We start from the raw sequence: 12,413 nt of genomic DNA, 5'->3' as shown, positions 1-12,413 counted from the left end.
GAAAATAGCGTGGAAGGATATTATCACCGTACGGTGAAAATATCATCATCCAAAAGAAAATGGAATCAAGACTTTAAATGAGATATATGTGTTATGTGTCGGACGCAGCTCGGAGAACCGACCAGCGTTTGAAGGACCCAGTATGAAATAAGCAGAGCACGGTACAAAGGCTAACTGAATTTAATACATAACAGTGATAATATAACAACAAAAAGGTGCGGCCTGGCGTGGTGCGCTCCCAGCAGCGCTAACGGTCCGGAGCCAGAAGCTGTTTCGGACCCAAGGACCCCGCCGACACCCCCCAGGTGGCCGCAACAACCGAGTCTGTGAAAGAAGGAACCATTATGTGAGTCCACACTCTACACACAGAACACTTAAAGGTGTACAAACAGCAAACACTTCCTGGCTTGATTACTGATCAGCTTCCCAACCTGCAGGCATGGAACATCCAGTTCACAAAACTCCACCGCAGTGGAAGCTGATACATGACTAACAAACAGCTCAATATAATAAGGTGTGAGGGACACCACATTTACTGACTGTATAACTGTTAGTCACAAAATCTAACGTACCTCAGGAAGTGTGCTGACGAGCGTGAGACCTCACCCCCTCCTCTTTCACAGACTGTGCATCAAACCTGGACGTTCTCAGCATCCGCTGTTGATGAGATGGCTCCCGAGACGACGATCTCACCCGTCTGGTCACAAGGTCGAGTCTCTGGCAAATACACACTGTGCACTCCAGTCTTAAATGCCAACATGTTCCAATCCATCCAGATGCACCACAGCTGTGAGTCCTGACGAGTCGCAGGTGATCAGGGTGAGGTCCTGACAGCCTCAGCAACACAGCCACTCAGTCCCAAACGCAAGCCACCTGGGAGGAAAACCAAAAAACAGAAACAAACCGGCAGCCAGGCCCCCCCAGCCATATAACAGTACCCCACCCTCACGGGAAGCCTCCCGGCGACCACACACACCTGGCCCAGGAGAAACACCCCCCTCCAGGGACCATGGCTGGAAACCGCGTCTGCGTTCATCCTCCAACAGACTGGTTGAACTGGCTGCATCTTTGCCCTTGTTTCTGACAGTCTCTTACCACAGGTGTGGCCAGGAGTTCTTACACCTGTGCGGTCAGCCTTTATCCAAACATGTGTGATTAGTCATAAAACAAAACAACCAAAACACCCCCCCCTCCCCAGGGGACCGTCCCATCAAACCCCAGGGAAGGGGAGAAAGGAAAAACAACCCAAACCCAAGCCTACAAACAAAAATACTAAAACACCCCCCCTCCCCCCCCCCAGAGGACCGTTCCATCAAACCCCAGGGAAGGGGAGAAAAGAAAAACCCAAACTTGAGCTCACAAACAAAAATGCCAAAATACCCCCCCTCCTCCCCCCAAACGACACGTAGGGACCAACACCCCCCAGAGGGCCACCCGCCAGCTCCAGGAGTAATAACCACGGCCGAGGTCCCTCTGGGATCCAACGTCACCCACGGGGACTACCAGCGCCTCCCAGAGGACCACTCGTCAACCCCAGGAGACGCCTCCCCTCACGACCAATGGACCCAGCCCCGGCCGTCCACGGCTAGATGGACCCAACGCCCTTTCCCCCCCAGAGGACACCACAGTCAAACCCTGAGGGCGGAAACTGGGGGGGGAAAACAAAAAGACACCCCAAACCCCCCCCCCTCCCCTCCCGGGTGCAGAGGCTACCTGGGAAACGCCCAGCACAACCTAACTGCACCCCTCCAGCAATGCCAACACTACGGCACACCCGGCTGGAGTCAGAGGAGAAGAGAGGGCATAACAAAAAACAAAGAGAAAAAACAACCCAAGTACCACCCCATCACCCCCCAGGGGACCGTTCCATCTAACCCTGGGGATGTGAAACAAAAGAAATAAAAGAAAAAACAAACAGACCAACACACAGTTGTTTGGGTCCTTTTTTTTTGGTTTTTTGTTTTTTTTTGTTCTTTGTCAGACAGGCTGCAGGGTCACAACCCCAGACAAATAGTGGACAACAAAAAAATAAAATCCCACACAAAAACCAACTCAAAAAACACCCACACAAAATGAACTAACACAAAACAAATCAGTGAGTTATACCGTCAAGCTCAACCAAATGGAACACACCTGTTCCTACTCAAGAGCTTGACGGTAACGTGATTCAGTCACCACAAGGGGGAACCAGAGTGCAAAAAATGAAAAAAGCCCTTTGGCGACAGAAAAAACAAACGAGCTGCTCTTATGTGCGCAGCTGAGTGCAACACACAACCAAAATGTGCTCAACTAAATAACGCCGGAGCTGAAACAACAGACGCAGTAGTTACCTTTGTCCGGGGAAACGGGGCTACGACTGTAACACAGGAAGCCCAGCGACCCGTGCTAACAGAGCTCCGCCGTGCGCGTGAACCCATTACAAACGCACTCTTGCAGCTCCCGTTTAAACCTCTTATCCGGTCGGAGTGTGACGCGAAGCCGTCGCCAGTCACACTCCACCACGACCCACGGATAAGGCACAACACAGGGACACGGCTGCAAGAGAGCACAAATCAGTATCCAGTAATGGGTCTCAAACACGCACCTTCCGGGCGGAGAGCACCCGCAACTGATCCGGATAACCACTGAACGTCTGCTGCCGCCTTCCCGGCGCGTTACCGTCTCTGCTACCGCTGGGTCCGTGATGTTTGGCCAGAGACTACTGTTATGTGTCGGACGCAGCTCGGAGAACCGACCAGCGTTTGAAGGACCCAGTATGAAATAAGCAGAGCACGGTACAAAGGCTAACTGAATTTAATACATAACAGTGATAATATAACAACAAAAAGGTGCGGCCTGGCGTGGTGCGCTCCCAGCAGCGCTAATGGTCCGGAGCCAGAAGCTGTTTCGGACCCAAGGACCCCGCCGACACCCCCCAGGTGGCCGCAACAACCGAGTCTGTGAAAGAAGGAACCATTATGTGAGTCCACACTCTACACACAGAACACTTAAAGGTGTACAAACAGCAAACACTTCCTGGCTTGATTACTGATCAGCTTCCCAACCTGCAGGCATGGAACATCCAGTTCACAAAACTCCACCGCAGTGGAAGCTGATACATGACTAACAAACAGCTCAATATAATAAGGTGTGAGGGACACCACATTTACTGACTGTATAAATGTTAGTCACAAAATCTAACGTACCTCAGGAAGTGTGCTGACGAGCGTGAGACCTCACCCCCTCCTCTTTCACAGACTGTGCATCAAACCTGGACGTTCTCAGCATCCGCTGTTGATGAGATGGCTCCCGAGACGACGATCTCACCCGTCTGGTCACAAGGTCGAGTCTCTGGCAAATACACACTGTGCACTCCAGTCTTAAATGCCAACATGTTCCAATCCATCCAGATGCACCACAGCTGTGAGTCCTGACGAGTCGCAGGTGATCAGGGTGAGGTCCTGACAGCCTCAGCAACACAGCCACTCAGTCCCAAACGCAAGCCACCTGGGAGGAAAACCAAAAAACAGAAACAAACCGGCAGCCAGGCCCCCCCAGCCATATAACAATATGTGCCAGATATAAACCATCGATGTAGAATACGAGGTCTGTTAGAAAAGTATCCGACCTTTTTATTTTGTTCAAAAACCATATGGATTTGAATCACGTGTGATTGCATCAGCCAAGCTTGAATCTTCGTGCGCATGCGTGAGTTTTTTTCACGCCTGTCGGTTGTGTCATTCGCCTGTGAGCAGACTTTGTGTGAGCACTGGTCCACCCCTCTCGTCGTTTTTTTATTGCGAATAAATGTCTGAACGATTTGGAGCTTTGCTGCATCAATTTTTTTTTTTCCAGAAATTGTGAGAGACCTCCAGGTGGACACCGTTCAGAAAATTAATATGGCTTTCAGGGACGATTTGATGGGGATTATACAGATTAAGGAGTGTTACTGCCGCTTTAAGGACGGCCCACAACTGCTGAGAGCGCGCCGCGCCAATCGACATGCTCAGACTCTGCTGAAACAACCAGATCATTTCAAACGTGAAGGCTTTGTTGATCCGGGACCTCGTCTGACTTTCACAAAAAGGCAGAAGTCGTGGACATCAGCACTTTACGGCACATTCCACTGTTACAGGAGTTTTTTTCATGGAAAGAAAAGCGGAGGGACGCGCCACGGAGCCGTTCATTACGCAGGACAAAACCACCTCGGTGTTGGTCTCACAGGACGGCTTAAAGGTGGATTTCAGATGGATTCCGGTTGCTTTTCAGTCGTGTGATTATCCGATTGTGATTGTGCATGAGCTGGACCTGCCCCAACATGTCCTGGAAGGCTTCATCACAGAGTTGCTTTGCGCACATTCCACTGTTACAGGAGTTTTTGTCATGGAAAGAGGAGCGGCTCCACCGCGCGTCACGGCGCAAAGCAACGCAGTTCTGCCTTTTTGTGAAAGTCAGACGAGATCCCGGATCAACAAAGCCTTCACGTTGGAAATGATCTGGTTGTTTGGGAGCGCCAATTGACACGCTCTCAGCAGTTGTGGGCTGTCCTTAAAGTGGCAGTAACACTCCTTAATCTGTATAATCCCAATAAAATCTTCCCTGAAAGCCATATTAATTTTCCGAATGGTGTCCACCTGGAGGTCTCTCACAGTTTCTGGAAAAAAATTGATGCAGCAAAGCTACATTTATTCGCAATAAAAAAAAAAATGAAAAAAAAACGGCGAGAGGGGTGGACCACTGCTCACTCAAAGCCTGCTCACAGGCGAATAACGCAACCGACAGGTGTGAAAAAACTCATGCATGCGCACGAAGGTTCAAGCTTGGCTGATGCAGTCACACGTGATTCAAATCCATATGGTTTTTGAAAAAAATAAAAAGGTCAGATACTTTTCTAACAGACCTCGTATTTGTTTACTGAGTGATCGAATTTGGATCTAAACATTTATTGGCAAGATATGCAGTAAACGTTTACAGAATTACAAAATTAACAGGCTACAGACACACTCTAAGCATACTGTGAATGAGTATTTACTTCTGATTGTCCTGAACGTTGGTAGACAAACCAGAAAAGGCAGGGAAGTCAAAAAGGTCTGTTTGCTGCGTACCTCCAGTTCTCGCTGTAAAATTGACAGACAATATTGACCACGTCTGCCCAGCCATTTCCTACACCAAAGACGTCGTTGTCTTTTCTTTTTGGCGCTATCGCCACAAAGAATTGTACAAATTGTTAATAAAGCTGTGTGTTTCACTCTGGTGAGCCTCATCTTTACATGTGAGCGTCCCCACTTCCGTGTTCTCCAACTACTTCTTCTTCTGTTTAAATTTTGCTTCCGGAAACACAACGCCGACGTGTGGTTTCTGAATGTACAATGTGAGCAGTCAGATCTAGAGGTGGGCGATACCAGGAAGTTTGGTATTGATCCGATACCAAGTAAATACAGGCCCAGTATTGCCGATATCAATACCGATATTTTTTCATATTTAAGCTTCATAGATCCAAACGATCCAAAAGACCTAGGATAGAATTTCACCAAACATTGTACGTGACAACAAAAATACTTTATTATCACAATCAACATTTTTGTTTAAAAAATTATCACTCAATACATCTTAAAACAAAATCTCCTGAGGTAGAGGGCTGACAAACCACAATACAAGGGTGTGCTGCTCCGCGCAGCGCTGTTCTTACAGAGAGTAGACTTTGATGAATCTGCGTGTGCAGCAGTCAGTGCGTGTGGGAGAGAAAAAAAGCTTGAGTATCGATCTTTTTACACGAGGATCGTTCAATATCAATACCAACGTTGGTATCGATATTATTGATATTAGGATCGATCCGCCCACCTCTAGTCAGATCGCATCAGAGCGCCGGCCCGTACAGTGTGAGACCATGAATCATGCGCTCTGAAGTTTTAAACCTGCGGTTTTGTTGCACAGTTTGAGCAGAAGCCAAGTACAACGATTGAAAAAATCGTAGTGTATGCCTAGCCTTAGGTCACTGGTTAGCATCCAAGTCTCACAACAAAACAGTAAGACAGGAAGCAGCCGGATGCCAAAGACTTGGACCTTCATTCTCTTGCAAATATATCAACATGCCAAACACTTCTGTCCACTGACTTCATGACTCCATAAGCTCTTCCCAGGCACCTCTCGAGCTGAAAGGCTGAGGACTCAGAGACATGTATGTCACTGCCGAGATACATAAGTGAATGTCTCTACAAATTCAACACTTTCACAACATACAGTCATAATTCAGCGGCTGCATGCTTCTAAGGGTGTAGTTGTCTAAGTAATAAGTGGCGTAACTAGGATGTCCCAGTTCAAGGGCTGCTTGTGTAGCATCAATCCTGTACAGCCTTCTCTCAATTAGAGGTGGGCAGATCGATTCTAATATCGATAATATCGATACCAACGCTGGTATTGATATTGAATGATCCTCATGTAAAAAGATTGATACTCAAGCTTTTTTCTGTCCCGCACACATTGACTGCTGCACAGGCAGATTCATCAAAGTCTACTCTCTGTCTGTAAGAGCAGCACTGCGCTGTGTCACACAACACGGAGTAGCTCAACCCCCCCCATCTTTTGTTGCACCATTACGTGGCTCAGCAGCGCCAACCAACAGCCATGCAGGTAGGCTCAGCCTGGCCTGCCCACTCAGCACTCTCCTCGAGTCAGCCCTTTACCTCAGGAGATTTTGTTTTAAGTTGTGTTGAGTGAAATTTTTTAAAACAAAAATACTGATTGTGATAATAAAGTATTTTGTTGTCACATACAATGTTTGGCAAAATTCTATCCTAGGTCTTTTGGATCCATGAACTTAAATATGAAAAAGTATCGGTATCAATATCGGCAATACTGGGCCTGTATTTACTTGGAATCAGAGCAATACCAAAATTCCCGCTATCGCCCACCTCTACTCTCCATTGTAAACAAATAATACAACAGATATAGCCTTCACAGTCCAAACAATCCCATGGGAAAAAAAGACAAAAAGGACACTTTGAGGCTCCCTATGCACAATTCATACGGCTCTGTCACACTTAATACGAATGAGCATGAGCCAAGCCGAATCAGGCAGAATGTAAAAAAAAAAAAAAAAAAACACAATTTGTACCACATCTGGGAGGGAATAAGAACTGCAGAGGACAGCCATCTGAAAACCCAGACTGTGCTCCGACCCACTCAGACATGTGGCGGGGTGTGTGTGTGTAGTGGTTATCTGTGTGGTGAGCGCATGTATAAACCACGGTCCAATCTAAACCGGCAGTAAGGATCCAAAGAGTCGTATCCGAGAGAGACAGAGAAAGAGACGCACGCTGGTCTACCGCCAGAGACACGCTGATACAGTTACAGCCATGACAAAATAATATTACAGATAGAACTTCTAAATCATGAGGTGGACCGACAGTTTATCTGAAATATGATGTGTATTACAGCTGTGACAGGCCGTTCAGCTGTGCACGTTGGTCCACGGCCGTGTGACACATATGGACTCACAGCAACACACAGTGTTTTCGGTATGATTGCACAATGTTCACGTCTACATCATAAAATGACTGCGTGCCACAGACTTTGCACATTACAATATTTCCTGGGTAAGACAACGCAACGGTCTGCTGTGCTACTTGTGAGTGGTTGTGTTAGTTACAGATAAATAAATAAATGGTAAATAGACTGCATTTATATAGCGCTTTTCCATCTGCATCAGACGCTCAAAGCACTTTACAATTATGCCTCACATTCACCCCGATGTCAGGCTGCTGCCATACAAGGCGCTCACTACACACCGGGAGCAATAGGGGATTAAGGACTTTGCCCAAGGGCCCTTAGTGATTTTCCAGTCTGGCGGGGATTTGAACCGAGGATCTTCTGGTCTCAATCCCAACACCTTAATCACTACACCATCACCTCCCCCAGATACACCGTTTTTACTTGGTTTGCTGAATTGAGTCATTGGGCAGACTCATGTTTTATCATAGCTCAGTTAAAAGTTTTTTTTGTTTTTTTTTTTACAGAGAAAAAAATGAGTTCCTAGTTTCTATTGAATGCAGCATGAACTTTGAACCATACACATGCGCTTCCACCCTGTTATCTACAAATGTTTCCGGAGCATGGAATGCCCCAAATAGAAACTTTACCAGCAGAGTTTGTTCCAATTTTGTGACAAACAACATAAAAAAAATGTATTTTATAACAACTGGGATTTCAAGACAAAGTAAATTTTAGCCATGATGTGATACTTTTGAAAGCAACCTGAAACTTGATACCTTGTCATGAGGTGAATGTCTTCATAAAGTGATCTCTGATCTTTTTGCCTTCACAAGAGATCCTCTTGCATTGCTGCTTTTTCTTCCTATTTTTTTTTTCACGGCTTCTCAGGAGCTGTTATCTGAAATGTGGTTAATGATCAGTCAGAGTGAAACCTGTGTGTGTCAAGAATAAATATTCTCCAAGTCAACTGCAACCGGCTTTGTGAAGCCCATAGTCACTCAGCAGCCAGGATGATCATGACTCTGTTTTCATTAGAGCTGAACCAGAAAGTTAACAGTAGATAAATCAAATATCTGGTGATGCTGACATCACTCAGGCTGTAGTTTCATCGTCTTTCTGTACTGTGTGGACCTGAAGGTCTTGGATCTACTAAAACATATGTGTAACTTCTTCACTCTGACTTCCACTTACTGATGCACTGACACAGAATTGCAAACAAACATCCATTCAATTGCTCCTTTTGACAGAGAAAATAAATAAGAAATAAGGTTTATTCACCCAGTCTTGCACAGCCTGGCCCTCTGGGATTTGGACTAGCGGCTCATCCCAGTAGATGTTAGCTTTCCCATGGCGCCACATTTTGCTCCGGGTCTTGTAGGCATAGTAAGCAGCCAGGGACAGTGCCAGCACCACCATCAGACCCAACACCAATGCAACTGCCTGTTGGCACAAGAGTCCAAACATAACAGAATAGAATAGTATGTAAATAATGAATGTTTGAGTTCAATGGTACAAATATTTCATGAGGTGAAAGCTAGAACATACCATTCAACTCGGCTTCGCCAATTCCAAAGGTATGTTCATGAAATATTTGTTCCATTGAAAGAATTTAAAAACATTCATTTTTTGTTTTATGTAACAGCTAAAATAGATCCTTGTCATTTGATATTATATTAATTTATAAACAACAGAAAAGGGGCTTACATTTTGGTATTCCACTGCTGCTAATTCCAACACAAACTTTAAATAGGAGTCCAGTGGAACAAAAAAAAAAGACTAGTTCCTCAGTGTAGTGGATTTGTTTTGTTTAGTTTTTGTGTGTGTGTGTGTTAGAAGAATTAGCAGCATCAGTTATCTCCAGTGGTTGGGGTGTGCAATAACACATTCCATATAGCACCAAAATTGCATGCTAAAAAGAACTCTTGCACGGTCAATGAAACACAAGGGCAAATGGTATGAATAATCCATGTCACTTGACATACAAGCCACCAATCAAATGACAAGGATCCACTCAGCCATTATATAAAATACAATAGAATAGCATCACTAACCTCCTCAGGGTCCATGTAGCAGTAGTGGTGTAGGTATTGGGTGTACAAAGGATATCCCCCTGGAAAACTAGCTCCCGCACTGCCACTGAGGCTGGGGCTGCCCTGGATGTTCTGGCACATCATCAGCATGGGGTTGTACAGCATACTTTGCGAGCTCTGAGACATCGGGTTTACCCCGATCACAAAGATAATGTTGATGATGCCCTTCAAGTCAAAAACAGAAGTAACCGCAATCACAGCTGGTTAAAGTCATGTACATTTAAACGAGGCTACAAACATATCTTATTTTATAGGAATGACCCTTGCTGTGTTAAACACCCCACCCCCACCCCCCCTCCCATGCTTCAGCACTCGTGAACTATGGCTTAAATGTAAACATTACATAATGTGATTTTGCGTCATGGTGACTTGTTTTTAAAGTGAGAACTGTGTTGAGTGGAGGGACTGCTGCTTGCGTTCATGTGAAGTTAAAAACAACCTCATGCTCCACTAGAGTCAACTTCCTGCGGCCTCAGTGCACCTCTGGGTCCAGAAATGGAAACAATCTCTCAAAAGCATGAGGAGTTGAGAATGAAGTGTCTGTTGCCTCTTCCCTGTGCAGTCATGAGGCCAATGAACCAAGTATTCACCACTTTTTCCAAGCATCTGCTTGGTAGGACCACTGATCAATATAAATTTGGATCAATTTGTAGGTCCTACAATTTGTAGAACCATGTCTGTTTTTTTAATGACCCAAAAACGATCTGATCTGTGACTTAAAAACTGTGATTTGATCTGAATAGTGGATTTTGATCGGCAACACCTCTACATAGCATCTACCAATGCTGAATATGGGTATCTTTAAAATATATTTGAAGGCTTAAACTAATGAATAATATGACTTTTGATTAAAAACAAATTATTACAGTAGAAGATGCTGACATGGAAAAATAGGATGTTTACTGGACCTCACCTCCAAATTTTGAATGTAAAGTAGTTTTAGCTGAGTTATTTACATAAATTGTACAGACTCGCTCACTGACTTCATTAACCCTCATGTGACCGAGGGGGGTCATTTATGACCCTGGGCTTATAGTCTTGTGCATCATTTAACTAATTCTACTCGGAAAAAAGTTTCCTACCATGAATTTGTCAATCTATTTGTCCTGCATTTGTTCATAGAATTTTGCACGGATGGCTGATTCGTGTGGTAAGTGTAATCCAAACTTGTGCCGGGTCACTTATGACACTGGGAGGATCTATGATATGTCTGACATTAAAGCTTCAGATGATATTGTAATTTGCCAACTCTAATCATTATATTTTAATGTTCTGCAAAGAAGCATGGCCAACAGACCTAGAATAGCAAGATTTACAGCTGCACAAGCATTGAGACTGAATCTTGATGGCCCGAGTGAGGATGAAAAGGACAATGGACAAACATATTTGAGAGTGAAATAAATATGAAGAACCCTAAAACAATCATTTATATAGAAGTATTCCAATATAAAGTCACCGGGGTCAAAAATAACACCACTCGGTCATAGTAGTCAGTAAAATAGGTTGGTTGCTTGGGGGTTAATCCCTCGCTAGCCCTGCTAAGGTTAGCAGAGAACAGTCCTCAAAGGTTGGGCTCACTCTTAAATCAATATTGTTGAGTTTATTTCCAGATGTGCTGTTGATGTTGTAAATAGCATGTTAGGCTTGGAGCAGACATGCTTGCGTTGATAATTTTAGGCCTTGTCGGAATCACGGACCTCAAGTGTCCCCTCTAGTTGATTAGTGTCCAGATATATTTAATGTAAACTCACCTGAAGGACCGCTAGGATGATGTCACAGATGAACACAAAGAGGTAGAACCTGCATCTTCGTGTTACTTGTGATCGCGAGAAGCTCCCCACCAGGAACCCCAATGAAACCAGGAAGTTGATGGATGCCATGGAGATCATTGCCGACTTTGCGGACTGTGGAGTCATGTAGGAGCTGGCGTAGCCGTAGCTGCCACCATAGTATCCTGACTCTATTCCTGCAGCACCTCCTCCTGGAGCCCCAACACCATAGGCCCCATACCCGATTCCACTCATATCCCACACTAAGGTGGAAGCCACACAGGCGAAGATGACAAAACACATAAGCACTGTGGCCCCCTGGAAGGTTTTGACAAATCCAGGAGGAGAAAACCAGTGGTAGAAGTGCTGAGGTTTCTCATCTTTATAGTAGGAGCTTGGAGGCAGGTTGTGCGAGTAGGGGACATACTGGGTCTGGGGAGAGTGGCTGCTTCTGCCGGGGTAGATGCTGTAGGAGGTGGAGCTATAAGGCGGACTGTACACAGGGGGGCTGTCATAGTGCCGAGGCTCATACATGACTCAGATTTCACCTTGAGGAAGGGAGGAACGTAATGAAATTAATTTGTGCCAAATAATACTAATAATAATTATACAGAACTTTTAAAAAAATATACAGTGCCGTGCAAAAGTTTTAGGTATCCCAGATTTATAATAAAAATAACGTTCAAGGGAGCTACCCCCTTTTTTAATTGGTATGCATCAGTTCCATTCATTCATTCATTTTCAGCCACTTATTTGGGTCCGGGTCAACGTGGCAGTAGAGCAAGCAGCCCATACAACAATTTCCTATCCTCGGCCAAGTCCTGTAACTTTCTGGAGGATACTAAGGCATTCCCAAGCCAGCTGGGAAATATAATCTCTCCACTGTGTCCTGGGTCTTCCCCTTGGGCCTACTCCTAGTTGGAGGTGCCTGGAAGACCTCTTTTGGGAGATGACCAGAGAGCGTCCTCACCAGATGCCTGAACCACCTCAACTAGCTCTTTTCGATGCGAGGAAGTAGAGGCTCTACTCCGAGACCCTCCTGAATAATCGAGCTTCTCACCCTGTCGAGGAGTGTAAGCCCAGA

The 12,413-nt window shown here is 45.3% G+C and overlaps 1 protein-coding gene across 2 annotated transcripts in view; it reads right to left on the bottom strand.

The window, feature by feature from the left end:
- zgc:154006 (uncharacterized protein LOC563016 homolog) overlaps nucleotides 1-12,413 on the bottom strand; it is a 65,464-nt gene that overhangs the window by 42,981 nt on the left and 10,070 nt on the right. For both annotated transcript variants that reach the window (XM_034182447.1, XM_034182449.1), the window contains exons 2-4: nucleotides 11,312-11,877; nucleotides 9,522-9,725; nucleotides 8,749-8,910 (exon numbers count right to left, since the gene is read on the bottom strand). In XM_034182447.1, coding sequence (XP_034038338.1) covers nucleotides 8,749-8,910; nucleotides 9,522-9,725; nucleotides 11,312-11,863 — 918 coding nt within the window. In that variant the 5' untranslated portion in view covers nucleotides 11,864-11,877. The remainder of the gene's footprint in view (nucleotides 1-8,748; nucleotides 8,911-9,521; nucleotides 9,726-11,311; nucleotides 11,878-12,413) is intronic.

The sequence above is a fragment of the Thalassophryne amazonica genome, chromosome 12 (assembly GCF_902500255.1).
Source record: "Thalassophryne amazonica chromosome 12, fThaAma1.1, whole genome shotgun sequence".
NCBI lineage: Eukaryota > Metazoa > Chordata > Actinopteri > Batrachoidiformes > Batrachoididae > Thalassophryne > Thalassophryne amazonica.
Note: the sequence above shows the minus strand (reverse complement) of the source record. Positions and strands in the feature narration are given on the sequence as shown.